The sequence below is a fragment of the Bombus vosnesenskii genome, unplaced genomic scaffold (genome assembly GCF_011952255.1).
Source record: "Bombus vosnesenskii isolate JDL3184/JDL3185 unplaced genomic scaffold, Bvos_JDL3184-5_v1.1 scf7180000014105, whole genome shotgun sequence".
In the NCBI taxonomy this organism is placed as follows: domain Eukaryota; kingdom Metazoa; phylum Arthropoda; class Insecta; order Hymenoptera; family Apidae; genus Bombus; species Bombus vosnesenskii.
In genome coordinates this window covers 4,462,723-4,481,422 of record NW_022883371.1, presented here as the reverse complement: position 1 = coordinate 4,481,422, position 18,700 = coordinate 4,462,723, and the positions used below count along the sequence as shown (strand labels likewise).

At 31.8% G+C, this 18,700-nt stretch overlaps 1 protein-coding gene across 8 annotated transcripts in view; it reads right to left on the bottom strand.

Annotated features, from left to right (window-relative positions):
- LOC117239529 (ecotropic viral integration site 5 ortholog) overlaps positions 1 to 17,223 on the bottom strand; it is a 30,962-nt gene extending 13,739 nt beyond the window's left edge. For 2 of the 8 annotated variants that reach the window (XR_004494477.1, XR_004494476.1), the window contains exons 1-2: positions 3,277 to 3,635; positions 296 to 529 (exon numbers count right to left, since the gene is read on the bottom strand). Coding sequence is in view for 6 of the 8 variants with exons in the window: in XM_033505166.1 (XP_033361057.1) it covers positions 296 to 529; positions 3,277 to 3,341 (299 nt within the window). In the remaining 2 variants the exon portion in view is untranslated. Of the gene's footprint in view, positions 1 to 295; positions 530 to 3,276; positions 3,636 to 9,507; positions 9,624 to 10,394; positions 10,447 to 16,295; positions 16,536 to 17,125 lie in introns of those variants that run through there. The other 6 variants (XM_033505171.1, XM_033505172.1, XM_033505166.1 and 3 more) reach the window with 5 other exon arrangements.
- Between the last annotated feature and the right edge of the window lie 1,477 nt (positions 17,224 to 18,700).

Sequence of the window (18,700 nt, the reverse complement as noted above, 5' to 3'; positions counted from 1 at the left end):
ATTGAACGCTTAGAAAAAAATTTAGAGTTTAGCATATTCTATTGTATTCAGAACAGCGCCAAATATTTATATTTCGATTTACATAAGCTATCTTTTATGTAGAAATGTTTTGATTCATCCCATTCAAGTTACACCTTCTCTCATTCACAATCAACTGATCGTGTATGGAATGATATTGAGTCACGTAACACAACATAATTGAACGTGTAAGCGGCAATGTATACGCAGTATCTAAAGCACGATTCGTTTGCACATGCAATGTCGATGTTGAACGTTAGTCAGCGCGACGATTCACCTATTGGCTTCCTCCAGCTTAGCTAATAGAGCCAGTTCGTCGGTGGGTATTTCCTGCGACGAGTTTATCCTCTCTTCCTCAGATGAGATCGGTGGTGTGCTCGGAAGTATCTTGCTGGCCTGATTGTTGTTCTGACCCGTCTGGTGTATCGTGGTGCATAAACACAACACACTCATCACCTGCGGTCCATAACGTGATAATCCTAATTGTCCGGCTGCCTGCTTCTCTTGACCCCTGTAAAATGATCGTTGTTTCGTGTCAGCATGTAAAGTGACGTAACAAAAATGTTATACATGTGCGTACCTTCCACAGGCCAGTTACTGTTATCATTCTATGCCTGTTCTTTTGGAATATCATCAAAAAATATTAGACTTCATTAGTAAACTACCAATGTTTAGGCATTTATGGAGAATTATAAAGCGATTATATAAAGAAGTATAAATAAATAAAAATTTAGGTTCACACAGATGTGAATTTACAATACGTAAACATCCATAGTCTATTTATCATTAATGTGATTTTGTGTGTGTGTGAAAAGAATATTATTCTATACCTGGAACGATGTAATAATGATATATGATAAAACTTATATTTATTAATTTAGTTATATATAATTGAGTTGTTTTTAGAAATAAATGAAATTGTCGTCTCATTATTATTATCCGCTGCTATGTTTCTCATTGGGAAGTGACAAAATTTTGTTTTTAATGCAAAAATATGTACATGTTACTATTAACTGTGGTTTAAATGAAACAGATGTACATAAAATATAAATAAATGCGATGTCTACATAAGGAACAGAATATTGTAGACAATATTCTATTTATTCAATTGAACAAGTTTTTTTGAGAACATTGCAATGTATCAAGTATACTTACGCGTATACTGAACTTCGAAGTAATGATATGATAAACCTTGGTGTACATACATATCTGTTTCTGTTCCTGCTTATACACTTACGAACGTCCTGGTTTATTATCTATTATTCTACCGGTTTATTATCGCGACATGTTGTTGGTATCTATCGGTTTATCGATTTTGGTCTCTCTACATATTACAGAAGCACATAACTCAAAGCACATACATCTATAAATCTACAAATCGATTTTCTCAAAAACGAAACCTTACTCGAAGAAATTTTACCTTTCATTTCCGATTTACATGTATATATAAAGAAAAAAAAATACGATTGTTATAAAAGATATTATATTATCATTCACAGTTAATCTGAATTAATTTATAATAATTTCTACATTTTAATTTTATTTCTTAACATTACCGTTAGTCACTTTTCTCTTATTTGCGCTTAATAAGACAGAACATGGAGTTACGCGCGAAAATTACAGTCGAAAAAGAAAAGCGTGTAATTTGAAATACTATTTTCTATTTTGGTATAATTATTCGTCTACGCAGTTAGAGAGATCGCCGATAAACCGTACGGTATACACCTCTCACCTTTTCGACGTGGAAATTAATTAACAAAAAAAGGATAAAAAGGAAAAGTGTGAAAACATCTCGTTAACGAGTCGGCCTTAACATCGATTTTATATTTTCTTGTATTAAATCGTTCGTCGTTAAATAAAATATCGTTTCACGCAAGATCAATGAGGTTCAAGTAGCGACGAATGGATTTCATAGACGTCCAATTAAAACTCCGACTCGTGTGTTTCTCAACTCCTTATTTTACGTATTTGTTATACGCGTATGTCTAAATATGAACGAATAACACGCTAAATAGAACAAACAGGGTTTTCGAGCAAGTTATACGAAGAAACGTAACAACAAGACAGATGATTTGCATTGCTAATATTTAGCAAGGAAAATAGATTACTTTATAAGTTGATACAATATTATGTCATTGTTTGAAAAAACAAAAAAGAAAAAAGAAAAGAGAATATCCGACAATGTAAGAAATATTCCGTGTCTCACAATTAATGCTTGTATTCATATTATGCTTTTCATTGGAGGAAATGCTTTTCATACCAAGGAAAATAAATTACTCTATAAATTGATACAATATTATGTCATTGTTTGAAAAAAAAAAAAAAAGAAAAGAGAACATCCGGCAATGTAAAAAATATTCCGCGTCTCACAATTAATGCTTGTATTCATATTATGCTTTTCATTGGAGGAAATGCTTTTCATACCAAGGAAAATAAATTACTCTATAAATTGATAGAATATTATGTCATTGTTTGAAAAAACAAAAAAGAAAAAAGAAAAGAGAACATCCGGCAATGTAAAAAATATTCCGTGTCTCACAATTAATGTTTGTATTCATAATATTCTTTTCATTGGAGGAAATGCTTTTCATACTAAGGAAAATAAATTACTCTATAAATTGATACAATATTATGTCATTGTTTGAAAAAAAAAAAAAAAGAAAAGAGAACATCCGGCAATGTAAGAAATATTCCGTGTCTCACAATTAATGCTTGTATTCATATTATGCTTTCCATTGTTATTTATTTATTATACGCCGTGTATCCTAATTATAAAAACATCCTAACATTTTTAATTCTTACGTAGCTATAAGGTACAAGATACAATACGACAAAAATTAGTCAAGATCATGCAAGACCGAACAATCAAACTTATACACGTTATCGTTACAATTGTATTTCAATGTACCCTGAGCATAATAAAATTCCAATAACAATTTATAATTGTCATTCATCGTTGTTTCATTGTTCAAGTCAGTTTGAAATTTTAATTGCAACTTTTTAGCTCGCATCAAATATCTTCAACGAGCCAACCTTGTCCATAATCTAAAGAATGTTGATGTTATTCAAATATTTTGCGAAAAGGGTTACACAATTCGATTTTTAAATTAAAAACACCATTTCTCTGAATTTCACGTTTTATCTCTAACATAGCATTATATATGTAACGTAACAAGCATTATATATGTTTCACCTATGTCCTCTTTTAGAACGCGGTCCAACGTTCATTAAGAACTTCAATTAATGCAATCGTTCTACCTTTTCGTTGTTTTATTTCGTGTCCATCGCGCCGCCGCTGGTGCCAGCAAACCACGAAGAACCATCGAGAAATTTTCTCGTCTCACTCGCGTAACTTTCGATCGAAAAATCGACTTTTAGACACGCCACCTTCGATTTACCAAATTACTTTCCATCTTTCCGCGAAACGTTCGTCGCAGCGCACGATTTTCCAACCATTTCCCCCGGAACCATTTTACTCGCATTGTTCAGAAGCATCTTTTTCTTGGAATAACTTTCTGCCCGAGTAGGTCGGCGAATTTCTACGGGGAAAAATTTATTCTACGTACTTTTCGACGTTAATTACGATAAACCTTTTTCGGTTTACCGCAAGATCTTTCAAATTGAATTATACAGGGTGGTTGGTAACTGGTGGTACAAGCGGAAAGGGGGTGATTCTAGGCGAAAAAAGAAGTCGAAAATATAGAATAAAAAGATTTTTTTTTTAATTTTTCCATCGAGACAACGATCTACAGCGAGATCCGTTATAACGAGACGCGATAAGGTGCACGCGTACCGAGCGAAAATTCAAAGTCGATTTTCTCGGAAACAAAGCCTCGAACGAAAAATTGTTATTCTATATTTTCGACTTCTTTTTTCGCCTAGAATCACCCCCTTTCCGCTTGTACCACCAATTACCAACCACCGTGTATATTAGGTTTTTGCTTGAAATGTAATCGCAAGAACAACACCTACTAAGAGATAACGGGAAAGATAATTATTGTGAAAATCTATCAAAATTAGCGGAGTTTTTCAAATTCGCAAAACAATGGAACTCGATAAAATAAAGAAACTTATTTTTATAAATAAGGATAGCAGTCGTGAGAATTTCGTGAACGAAAGTTTCTACGATTAGATTGAAACCGTAGAAAATTGTCAGAATACGAGAAATTAAACTTTCTTTTAAATTTCCTCCATTACTTTCCATCCTAGATAAAACGAATGCATTTTACTTGGAATCTGCAAAGCAATCCTACGAAATGACTCATGCAGCTGTCTAACGTTAATATGCTTCGCAACTTTATCCTTGAGACCGAAGTTTCTCTAGTCGATCGAAGAGTTTCACGGTTCCTTTCCCAACCAGGAAATCCTTTAGTTATTCCTACCAAACATTCGAATTAATTTTCCTCGAAATATTTCCCACTTTGGCTACCATAATTTATATCTCAGCTACTCGTTCGTGTTCGTTCGACAACTTCTCTTGGAATAACTGCAACTAATTTTTCACATTTCAACCATCACAATTCATATGTTTGCTCGTTTTTATTACCTGCAGCTTTCTTCGTGTACATTTATCGCTCAATATCTTTTCTAAAAACGACTGAAATTCATGTTTAAACTTTCGTGCCTCGAATTTTCCAGTCGAGTTCGAAGCGAGCGGACGCGCACGAACGACAAAAGGTCAAGAAGAAAGCCGAGCAATTAGCGCGTGCGAATGAATTAGCGAACAAATGCAACGCGCGAAATACTGCTGGCAATATGCCATACATCGGCTGCGAGATGGGATAATACGTGTTTCTCGGTATTCTGAATTACCGTGGAATTTCAAGCGTGTACGAACATCTGCGCAAGCAGCAACCATATCGTTTAAATAGTTTCAATGATCGCTCGACAGTCGATTGGAAACGGTGTTACTAAATTAAATCCTATTGTATAATAAGTACGTCTCCGTGGTAAATTTTGGAATGAATGATAAACAATTGTACAACGAATAGTAGTAAATTAAATACGTGCTTGATCATCTATTAAATATACAGGGTGGTTGGTAACTGGTGGTACAAGCGGAAAGGGGGTGATTCTAGGCGAAAAAAAAAGTCGAAAATATAGAATAAAAATTTTTTAATAATAAAAAAATAAAATAAGATAAGAGAGTATGCAGAATGAAATTTTAATTGATAAAAAATTGAACTTTGATGTCTTTCTAGAATGATACTTTGATGATGATTAGAATACGGATTTATATGCATGTATGAGAAGTTTGAAGACTCAAAAATACGGAGAATACACGCATTGATATGTGTACTCATGCACATCGTTCTTTGAAAAGATGTAATTTTCCTCTATATTTTCTACAATTAATGTTTAAAATTTCATATACCTTGAGATATACTTCATATACCTAGTAAAGTTACAATGTAAGAATTTTATGTGAAAGATAATGTAAAACGATATATATGACTCTTCATAAGGACGTTTTTTAGAGCTTCGTGAATGAAAAAAAATATGCATAAATGTATAAAACATCTAAAGTAGAAAACTTGTCATAAAATTAAATACACGAGACAAATCGCTAGTTATATTGATAAAAATATAAAATTGCATAAAAGTTTTACGATTAAAAGTGCAAGACAAATAAAAATAACAATCGTAAACCAAGTCTTTTTTCATAATCGAAGAGCTGAAAAATAAATTATTATTATTATTATAAAATTGCATAAAAATCCACTATCTACTAATGATTACAGATCAGAATAATTGCAAAAATAAACAATATATTACATATTTATACAGGGTGGTTGGTAACTGGTGCTACAAGCGGAAAGGGGGTGATTCTAGGCGAAAAAAGAAGTCGAAAATATACAATAACAATTTTTCGTTCGAGGCTTTGTTTCCGAGAAAATCGATTTTGAATTTTCGCTCGGTACGCGTGCACTTTATCGCGTCTCGTTATAACGGATCTCACTGTAGATCGTTGTCTCGATGGAAAAATTAAAAAAAAAAAATTTTTATTCTATATTTTCGACTTCGTACCACCAGTTACCAACCACCCTGTATATTTAATTAAATATTTAAGTAAACGTACAGTGGACTGTCGCAGGACACGATAAATAAATCTAACATATTGACACGCTATTTTCGACAGTACAGTGTAAATTAAACTGATAGTATTACGAGTAAAAATAAATAATCGTTGAACGTGTAGCGTTTAATTTAACAAAGCACGAAATACAAGTTAAGTATCTCAATGAAATTTAACAATAGTAACAGCCGAGTGAATTTTCTTTTTATATAATTTTCTGAAGATTATTTATAAATTTTATTTATGTATTGTACTATTTACCTGTTAATTAGTAGTTTTGATTTATAGAAGTAAAAGTGCTCTCGGACAATCGATAAATTTGTCATTTAATCAATAATCGTTGTATTTCAGGGTTCTCGATGAAAATAGTCAATTTGTCAATAGATATTAACGATACATATTGATCCTCTTAGTGAAGAACCTTGAAAATACATATTGGTAGTCTGAGGATACGTTAAAACGTGTCAGAAATAGAGAGCAGAAAAGAGAATTGTAATCGTAATAAGTAGAAACATTCTTCTTCTTTTATTTTTTTTTTTTTTCGTGTTTTCCTAAAGAGGTAAGCGAACACTGAGTCATTTATCGGAAGTATAGTACCATACAAAAGGCTGCTTTCATATGCTAATGAGAAGGAAGACCAATATGTTTTCATATCTTACATTGAAATTAACGCAAATTAGAATGATGGATCGCGTAGAATTCATTACAGAACGTTACCACCGACATTGTCTATTCTTCCTCTTAATCACTTTATTCGCTACAAATTCCACGTAATTACATTCGAACACGTCACCATTCTGAATAAATATTATTTTGATCAAGTATTACTTTAATCATGTTAATTCCAATATCTTTCAAAATTCCCATATTTATTATTCTCGCGCAGCTTTTACGATATTGAAACTTCAAATAGACAAAGAGAACGATATACGTAAACGCATTGTATCCCTTAGGTTGCTTTTATTTTCAACTTATTTTATCGCAACTTTGCTAATTTATCTCGCGTTGTAAATGCCTTGCAATATAAAAAAATCAAATAAAGTAGAATTCGTTGAAATTTCCCAATAAATGTACCGAATAACAGCCCTGTATAATAATATATTTACAATAATAAATCAATGAAAAATTAACCAGTAATAAATATAGACACTGAGCGAAACCAACGAATCTAAAACTATTTGCACAATTCGTGCTTCTATCGGCGATTGTATAATCACAGATATATAATATTTGTAACTCGTGTATAAGCATTTTTTACAGTTATAATGTAAAGACTATTCGTTAAATTAATTCTAAACTCTCTGAGAATAGAAGCAAGGTAAAATCGCGTGATCACCGACCCATGGTTCCCACCCACGTTCCGTTTCGTTTTCACTCGCAAAAGTGTAACAACTAATTGTAGGTGTGACAGAACTTTTTGATCGCGTATCTGACTATCTCACGTTCCACATTCGTGTTAGAGACACATAATATCTAGCTGTTTAGGCACGACAAGTGTCTCTGATAATGTATATTGTTCGTAATTATTCAAAAGATAGCGATTTTCAGTATACAGCATGGTAAGCTTATCGTTAATAACAATATTTGCCCAAACCGTACGATACGTATTTGGTATTGTAGTACATATGTATGTCTATTGATAAGAGAACGAATATTTTATTCGACGAAATGGTCACGAAACTGGAATTTAATTTCAAGGAAAAAAAAAAGACACGTTTGCAGAAACATTGTATAATTTCGTTTGAACGTCTAGATTTAATTAATAACGCATTCACCATCGCAATATATCGAAATAAAGAGGAATATATATGCTCGTAAATGTGTATTAATATTTGCTATTAATATCGAATTTATTGTAATTTTAGCGTTAATATCAACAACGAAATTTAACGTAAATCTAACTTGGTCATTTACATCCTGAACTACGTACGTCATTTTTATCTTTCTCGTTGCTTTCTTTCTTCGAAATATCCCAAAACTTTTCGACTAGCACGTGTGCTACATATAAATAGTTTTTGCAAGAAGAAGAAAGTTTAAATAGTATTTATAAAAATACTATTTAAGTAAGTTTAAATAGTATTTATAAAAATACTATTTAAAAAGTTTTCACAAGAAAAGTATATGGAAAGTATAAGAAAGTATTATTTCTAAGAATCATCAAGGACATCGGCATATTTGGTTCACGACAACGTCTTAATGAAAATGGATGCTTTAAATCGCACAAAGGGCTATGCCATAGGAAAACCTATGTGTACGTTACAGTCGTATTGCAAGCTGTGCGATTAACAAGACACAATTTATATCAGACATTAGACGATCGATCGCGTTTCACTTTGTTAAACGACCTGACAATGTAGACCCAGTGTAAAGATTCTCCGTGTTTTATATACGGCACGTATAGAGTTCTGCAGTCACTTTTCTGCCCGATATACAATGGAATAAAGCGACGAGTCGAATATACCGTAGAATCTACGAAGAAATCGCTTGTAACGAAAAAAACCTGTTTAGAATCGCTTCTGACTCGCTGTATATATCGCGGTGATGCGACTTTTATAAATATCGAGGCTCGATGATGCTCACAGTTACCAGCCTTTTGATCGACTCAAATTGTTCGAAAAATCAATAGTATTGTTCGAGCAGTACGATAAAATGTACAATTTTTAGATAAGTTAAAAATATTATTTTTAGTATTTCAATTGCGACATAAGGAACTGTATTCTTTCGTAAGTATGAAAGAAACTGCGATTAATAAGAAAGAAACGAAAGACAGAATCTCAATCACGAAAGAGAAAGCAAACGTAAAACGTTCTGTTATTTCATCCCCAATACACCCTTCCTTCCAATCTTCAACCACTTTCTATCCATTATGTCGTATGTTGATATATCCCCTAACTCCAAATAAAAGCAGCAATAGTACATTAACCTAACGAACAGATAATCGTCCGAGGAACGATTACGTAAACTCTGAGATTCCACAGAAACGATCTCGCAGGGCTTCGTTAAATTCAATCCGTCTTCCACCTGAATAAAAGCAAACTTTTAAACTCTTCCGTTCTAAACCTTTACTGATCCTGCCTTTACTGATCTATTACACATACACGAGCGTAGAATACTCTTTACAAAACCTCTAAACAAAAATTCTAATACGTTGCTCTAACAGGCATAGAATTATCTAAAGTACGATTACGTAAATTGTAAAATCTTCTCTGTGAATTACTTTGTAAGTGTTCGACCGATTTAATCTCAGTAATCCCAAAGAAACTTTGAGATTGAAACTGGAGAAATTGCCATTGCTTTTGATCTGTTATTATACAAACACTCTTTGTATCCCTTAATTCAAATGAGAATCCTTGGGGGAGATACCTGAAGATCGTTGTTCTACGATTTCGATTTGTTTCTACACGGGGAATCACCTCTTTTCCTATTACAGCACGATTTCCAAGTCACCGTGTATACAATCGTCTAAAACACGATTACGTAAATTCGAGAACTCGCTCCCCTTTAAAACGTCCCCTTTAAGACAATCATCGTCCTTTTCTTTCGTCTTCTTCCCTCCTATAATTAGATATAATAGCATTTGAAATAAAGAAGTTGAAAAAATACGTATTAATACGTTGACTGCCACGGTGGCCATCGGTGGCCCACGTTACTAAATTCTTTGGAATAATTAAGATAAGACCAATCAATCGTCAGCAACGTGAATTACTCGAATAACATTATGAGAAAGAAGTGGACGATATAGTATTTTGGAAAAATCAAATATTATCAAATCAAATGTATCGATGGCTTATTGCACAAAGATCGTACGTCCGCTTTTTGTGAAATTTGAATTTTTGTACGTGACAAATAATTCTTCGCTGTTTCATTGCGTCGTATAAAAATCACATCTATCTCGCAAATTTCTCAAAAATAATCTTTTTATTTATTCTACTTATATGTATATATATACACATACACAGAGAGAGAAAGATTTTCAAGAGCCACGATCCTGAACCGTAATATGACCTTTGTCATTTTACGTTCCTAAGAGGGATCAATGGACAATTTGCCGATCAATTTTACATCGCAGAACGTATTTATTTAATTATAAAATACCATCGAATTTGTAAAACCGTTTTTTCTCGAAAACGCTAAAATCGAACGTACATTATTTGCAGGGTAAACCATCGACATCTGTCGCCGCTGCCAGCACAGAGTATATGAAATTCGTACGACAGTCAACGTGTTGATAACGAAATAACAAAGAGAGTAATCGGAATGAAATAAACTAAAATCGTTCACTGCGACGAAACGACCGTACACGTCTAAACAGAAAAGACGAGGATCGAGATCAAGTGGCGTGACAGGTGTGGACGATTGCCTTAACCGGTAATATCACGATATCACACAGAGATAACGATTGGTCTCGAATGCAGTCGAGGCACGATTGTCCGACAAGGGGCGCCGGTTAATTGGCCAATCGATGGTGATTTTATCTCGTTCCCTTTTCCGATCAAACTGGCACAGTAGGATCGCTAAACACGTACTGGAAACGTATACGAAATGGTTTGAGGGTCGATGGAGCCCGCGCAGGCCAGGATGCTTCACATGCGCACCGACCTCTCTTTCTTCTTTCGTAACGAGAAAGTAAATAAAAGAACCTACGCGATTCCGCCGACGGAACGATAGCAAATTTTCTCTAGAAATATTACGAAGAAATGCGATATTGATTATGTTGATTTTTCAGGGACAAAGCCAGGCATTGGATCAGTCGAGATAATTAATCCTTCAGTTATGTTACTTATTCCGTTTATTTCTAACTAAATTATTTTATTTAAGTATTTATTCCGTTGATTTCGGCAGGCCACGATATTATCATGTCTTTTTTCTTTTTTTGTATTGCAGTTCAAAATTCCTCTCGCCATGGATTTACTTCTATTTTTATTTTATTTATTTATCTGTAACTCGGAGTAAAAAATTTACGAATTAATGAAACATTGCAAGAAGATTGTTGGCTTCTTGTTTCTTATATTATATCACTGTTATATTAATTAGATTTTTCGATGAACTTATACACGGTGTAAATTTCGTCCGTGGTTTTGTAGAGAAAAATCTGACTTCGAATAAATTATGAAGATCACACTCGGTTGGTTAACAGTTAAGGTAGATGCATATTAGGACAAATTAGAGTTCTGATGAATCCAATACGTCGATGTGATCAAATATGTTTATAGATTTTTATGAGTGCTAGGCATTGCAGTTTTCGGATGTTTCATTCGTCAGAACGCTAGTTCGTCCAAATACGCGTCTACTATAACCATAGTCCGATGTCAATTTTCGTGATGTGCGACGCTATGGTCGAGGTATTTCACGAAACGGCGTCGTTCAGATGCTTACGATATTTTATACGATATTATGGTACCATAAAGGCTCTAAGACAAGAATACGATAAGTCACATTTGCTATTTTTTATGGAGGAACAGTTTTAAAATTCAGGACGATACTTCGTGGATAAATAAATATGTTACAATTCCTCGGGTCCCAGATGTGCGAAGCAAACATATTAAAGCGGAGGATAGAACGATAAAAAGTAAAATTTAAATATGTAGGTTTTTTTCAACGAAGACTGAAGAGCGACTGACATATGGGAGAAATTAACCAGAAACATCGCATCGTTATACGAGAGGGATATTAAATCGCGAAGATTAGTGGAATTATTGAAATATTGGAAAATATATATAAGGTATTAAGAGAATATAAGAATATTGAAATATTGATACAAGTATATCGTTCTTTATTATAAGAAATTAAATTGTCCAGATTGAACAAATATTTTTTTCTGCGATACTGCAAGACCTCAAAAACTTGTATTGAATAATGAGGACAGATCAGCGATATTATCAATATTATATTATAATACAGAATCGAAAATAATGCCCGTTCAATTGGAGAAAAATGAAAGAAAGATAGTGTCCTTTTCTTAAAACATTTATCGACCGAAATATTCATTCTCATTGATATTCTATTTTAAATTTCGACGAAAAATCAAATAACTGGTCAATGACCTCTGATACGCAAATTTAATGAAACGCTCTTCACCAAGCGAGATCAGATAGAAAATTCTTCCGGACGATAAACACAGTAACTTTGACTAAATTACACATTCGTTGAATTTATTTGTGTAATGGACTTTTGTAATGTATCTATTATACTAATAGCTTGTTTATTATTACTCTACATTATTCTATTTCTTCTTAATTTAACAGTAACTTAGTTTATTTACATTTTTAAATAATATTGCATTTGTGCAACCTTTACATGTTATCTATCGCTTGTAATGAAGTAATAAAAATACCATGTATAAATATATAATAAAAATGTCGTACAATATTTGTTTCATTTTAATTACTATTTCGTCGATACCGAGGAGGATAAATATATTTTACAAAAATAAGTTACAGTCACGGTTTATATAAATTATAGCGAATGTTGTTCAAGTTTATAGGAAAGGAGTTATAGATATAGAGGTTCTCTTAACTTTCTCGTTCCACAATTGGAGTTCCAATTAATAACAAAAACATACGTTTCGTGTATAGCAGGTTCTGCTTTGTAACGAGGCAAAATCGATTGGTTTTATTGTAGAACCGATAAATTAGTCTTCTGTATAACTATAGTAAACTCGTTTATTTATACAATTGGTATCTTTTAAATAGAACTTCGCGAGAAAATTCAATGAGAAAGCAATGACCAGCATTATAAAAAGTAAATCTATATATAAGAAATTCTTTTATTTCCTTACTTGTAAAATTTTCAATGAAAAACTCAACTAAACTAAACAGTAAATTCCATCATTCATAGAAAAATCCAATGAGAATTTACTAACTTTGTGAACATTTAAGTTTATGTAGCTATAAAAAAAGAATCCTTTGTTTTTATAATTTGAAAATTCCCAATAAAATTTCAACAAATTATGTTCATTACTCTTTTCTTAATAACAGGCTGCTACATTTTTCTAATGGAAAAAGTTATATCACCTGATACATTGAAAAATATATATAAGTAATTACGTAACTATAATTTATTTTTCATTGCGTAACTGCAGTTAAATTTCTTGCCGTATTCTAGACTAATATCTGATATTATTTCTTGAGACATCGAAGCAATAATTAGCCCTAAGAAGGTTGAGGAGAAAAAAGAAACGCGATAAAATATCTCAGCGAGCTGGATCCAAAATGAAATCGTAGAAAAAGCGCGTATCAGCTCGCGCAAGGAACAATTACACGCGGAAAAAAGCAACGAACCTTTCACCGGTCTCTGTTTACCGAAACAAATTCGTTACGTTGGCTGCACTGGTTCACAAAACTATCTAAACACACGTAGAAATTTTGTATCGGTATATTATGTGTGTTAAATAAAATACTCGCATTGCAATCAGGCGGGACTATCACCATTGGTAATATTTGGAACTAATCTGAAAATATATAAAAATTATGAAATATTTAATACTAGTATACTTATACATATATTTCGCAAATACTACAAAACTATTTAAACAGTTTATCCATTATGTTAACAAACCTCGATATTCAGTGAACTATCTGTAACACTTATTATATGTTTAAGATCGCTATTCATGCTGTATGGACATTTTTTTGTGAGATATATGTACATTTTCAGACTGGTTTCAAATTTTACCAATACAATCATGGCGGTCGTGTCTCATTACAGCGATAATTGAATTTTTTAATGTTTTATATAATACATACAGTATACAGAATGGCCCAAATTTATGGTAATTTATGATGCAAATGGGATCAGGGATATTCTATGGCTCAAAATAAGACGAAAATAAAAAATAACAATATTGTGTTGGAGGTCTCGTTTTTGAGAAAATCAACTTTGAAAATTTGTGCGGTATACGTGAATTTTACCAATTCTCAGTTGGACATGAATGGATAATTTACAAGAAGTTATTCAAAATGTGAAAATAAGTCGAAAATGAAGAATAAGAAATTCTATCGTTTAAGGTCTCGTTTTGGAGAAAATAAAATTTGAATATGTTAGTCAAAAACTAGCCCGCTACACGCGTACCAAACAAATTCTCAAACTTAATTTTCTCAAAAACAAAGCCTCCGACGCAATTCTCGTTGTTTTTGATCTTCTTATTTTGTCTTATTTTGAGCCATGAAATCTTCCTGACTCTATTTGTACTATGAATTACGAATCACCCTGTATAAGTTTTCTATCGTAAGTTTTCAAATACTTTCATGAACCACCGTATTCTGGAGTGTTCGATCTGCGCTCGATGCATTACATCGGATCTTCATGCTCCTTACAATATGTTTTCCTAATTGTTCCGTAACGATGAATGACGGATCGCTTTACCGTTACGGTTACACAACGTATACGCGGTTGTATACGTGGAAAGCAATCGTCCAAATGCATGTGCAAACAAAGCGACCGGGAAACGCGCGGGGGGAGGAAGAAAGCACACTCGTTGCACACCATGGAATGCGATGATTTGAAAAAAAAAAGAATTCTTTCGCACGGTTTCAGCAATCAAATTCCAATGAGAATGCACTGGTATGGATAAAATGTGATGAAGCTTAATGAAAAAAGTTTCCTCAAAATAAAGGCAGAAACAATCTGAAAAACTTAGATTCACTTTAAATTTGGTAGACGTCAGTCTGTGATAAAATTTTTTAAATGAACTCTGTTATCGTTAGATTGGGCAATTAAAAGAAAATTATTTTACCTTACAATGATTTGCATATGTTTATGCAAATTTTTATAAATACAATTAAAGGAATAAAACCTAAACAAAGATTTGTTTTATTCTCTAAATGTTATAATGAATACTTTAGTTTGGTATTCATGTACAATATGTGCATTCTGTCCAATTTTATACATTTAAAATTGCCATAAATGCATGAACAGCTGCAGTCTAGTCACACGTATTTTTGCTTTCCACATGATTGCAGAGGTTTATTGAGTAGTTCCCATTAAGTGACTACAAAAGGTATTTACACATAGCCCTATTTTCCAACGAAGCAATTTATCGATCAGGTTCTTCATTCCATTTCCTGTCGAATATATAAAGTTTACAAATATGTAAAGTTCCTTCCAATTAGATCATTTATAATTAGTCCATTCACTGGAAATTTGAAAATACAAGAATATATAGAATGCACATAATATATGAAAATGTATGAAATATTCAATGTGAAATACTTATTCTAATATTTAATAGTTAAAACATACATCTATTTAAGTTACATTTTCTTAATTAAATTCATAGAAGTATAAAAATATAAATATGTGATCTAATACTTGTTTGATAACAAACAAGTTTAAATGTAAATTGAAATTATGTTAATGAAATAATGGTTATTAGTATTTTATATTAAATATTCATCTAAAGTCTAAAGGATAAATTCACCTACCACATGAAATTTTAAGAACTGAGTTAACTTATACAATATTTAATGGATATTTATGTGAATTTATAGTTCTGTGAACACAATTAACAAAATGGAACATAAGTAGAAACTCATTTCATTCTTCAAATATTTTACTCTGGATATATAATAAATAATATCTAATAAATTCTATATGACATGTAAATAACATGTAAATGCATAACATATAAATTTTATATAATTTTGCACATTTAGCACATCCACAGTATAACAATGTTTAATTACAATCTTATTAAAAAATAACGACTGTGCATTATTTTGTTACTTCAATCCTAATATAGTCTAAAAAAACAACCTCCAACATTCATTTATTATTTAAAAGCGTCCTTATATCTTTAAATCAATTATTAACCACATCATCTCAGCGTAGTTCTATAGTAATTTATTTTAGGAAAAATGAAAATATAAAATACGAAATGTACTCTCATTGACTTGAAACTCATTTCAAACCAGAAGAAATAAATATTTCCAACGTGACATCATTAAACGTTACTCCACATACAGTTTATTCACATCGTGCCGCTTTTCACGCAGACGAAACGTAAATCGATAATAAAGTGGCGAGAATCAGATAACAGAAATGTAAATAACGATGAATCGGTAACAGGTGCCTAACAATACGACTACGAGAGAGGAAAACTGTCAGAGTGGCACTTGTCCATATTAACAAACTGTCAGGCGAAACGAAATCGACGACGACCATCTGTTTCTGATATCCGTTAAAATTATCGTAAAGCACATACCTTACGTGTGATTAATATTCCATATGCTTCTTATGAAACAAATCACGCACTAAGAAAATTATGTTTCGTGTCAGCAAAAACGTATATAATGCTACTCTGAAGCTGAGGAACACATACGCGGCTGTCACCACTTAAAATTGTCATCACGATAGATTCGTTCGTTTACACTGCTGCCAACGTTTCAAATGTTACAATCTGGCAATGGTAAACGTTGCGTATCCGTCTTGATACACCACGAACGTAGGCGGGAATCTGTTTAATATTTCTGCCGCGAATTTCAAACATCATAAAATTCTAATATTTTAGTTCGTATGATTATAATTTTATCTAACATCATGTTATATGTTATGTATAATACGCTCGCTTTTAATTGAAAATGTTGTTCATAATTGTTGATTATTAATCAATATTTAAATAATCTTTTGTTTATTTGTGATAAAACCTTTAAAATGATAAAACTATAAAATTAATTAGAAATTTAAAAATTGTTTTATTAAATTAGTTTTAGTTAATGTTATTTAAATAAATCCAAGTTTAGAAGTTAAAGAAAATTATTTATCTGAAGTTTAAAGATAGAAAATTGATCAATAATGAAGATTTTTGTTTAAACCAAAAGAACACGCAATAACTACGCATAGAGAATTCGTGATCGAAATGTAGCAAAAATATAAAAGTTATTTCAAACTTCAATTCCTTGTGTAAATATAATAAAAATTAAATAAATCTATGTTGTTCATTTGTTAACAAACTATATAATTGTTTATCATATTACATATTGGTTGGATACCAATATGTGAATCAGTTAAAAAGCAATATAAACGTATACGTACGCTCATCTTTGTTAAAATAAATCAAACGATATCAAATGTTTTGCATCGAATGTCATCAAATTACATCCTCTGCACCGAATCATCCTTAATTGTGACAACGTCTGTACGTTTCTTATCCCTTCGAAGCCATCTTCGCACTCAACCAGTGACCTGTATAAAACGTAATCAAAAATTTAGAATTAATGTATAAAATTGAACTAATTGTATTAAAATGAAACAATAATTAAACTCAAATTCTGTCTTGAAAGCTTATAATACAAGCTATTAGCTTCTATTATTAAAACTAACACTTAGAATAAGTTTAAGAAACTATAGAATTTCGATATAACAATACTTAATAAAATATTAAATAAGGACGTATTACATATTATTATTAAACAAGCCTGAAAATAGCTAATAAAAGATAATAGAATACTAACAGAAGCATACGTAGTTGAAATTACCCACTTCAGAGAACATCACATCTTGACACCACGCTTTTCGACGGTACAGTGATGCTCCGCGCCAAAACTTTACTCAGTTGATTCCTGATTGGCTGAAGCGGAATGGCTTCTCTTTCATTCAAAGCTGTGCAGAAAATTGAAATATTGTATGCCGGGAATCTTGTTTGGGTCAATGAACTATTGGGTTGGCAACTAAGTGATTGCGGATTTTGTTATTAGGTGGTATACCAACCCAATATAACAGTTTCAAAACAGATAAATATAAGGAATTTTTGAAGTTTGCAATCTTTATCTTCCTTACGTCGATAATATTAATCGAATTCAGTTCTTTATCATCAATGGACAATTAAGTGTAATGAATGTAATGTTCCTCTTTTAATAAATAAAATAATACAAGTAATTAAGATCATAAATCAATTAAATTAATATTTTAGGATAGCCTTATATTACAAACTACAGCAAATTTGTGCCAATATATAAAATGTATACTCCGTGCCTCGTTATGTAGAAAAAATAAATTTTATTTTACGAATACAACAAGTGAATTACCTTAAGAAAAATAAAAAAAAATTATTTAAACAATTATTTAGGCAAACATTTAAAAAATGTACGCTAACAAATTTTTAGTGTAATATATTACAAAACAAATTTAAGTATAAGTTCCGTATAGGGATAAGTATTTCGCAAGGAGGGTATGAAATTTTTACGTCTCTTTACACGAACCAAATAGAGTCAGATGTCGACATCCTTGTTAACAGCTTAAATGAATTTATGTATAGTGTTGAGTGGCTCATGAACGGCCTCTTGTGTAGAATTTTACTCGAATTTAAATAAAGGTATCCTCACGAAATGCAATTTTTATTCCTCCGATGCAGATGATAACCACTTGCGATCGGAATTATGCTTTTATATAATTAAGAAGCTTATTAAATTGTTAGCGAGATTATGACCGAATATGAACTGTTTTCTATAATCTGTAATGAAGTAATATTTTCTGAAGTATTGTAGAAATACAAAGTATGCTTCGTTTGCAATTATAGGGTGCTCTGTTTTATTATTTTTTAGTTTTATAAAAAACTATAACCTTAATTCAAACCAGTACTATACTGAATCGATAACATCACATGTGATA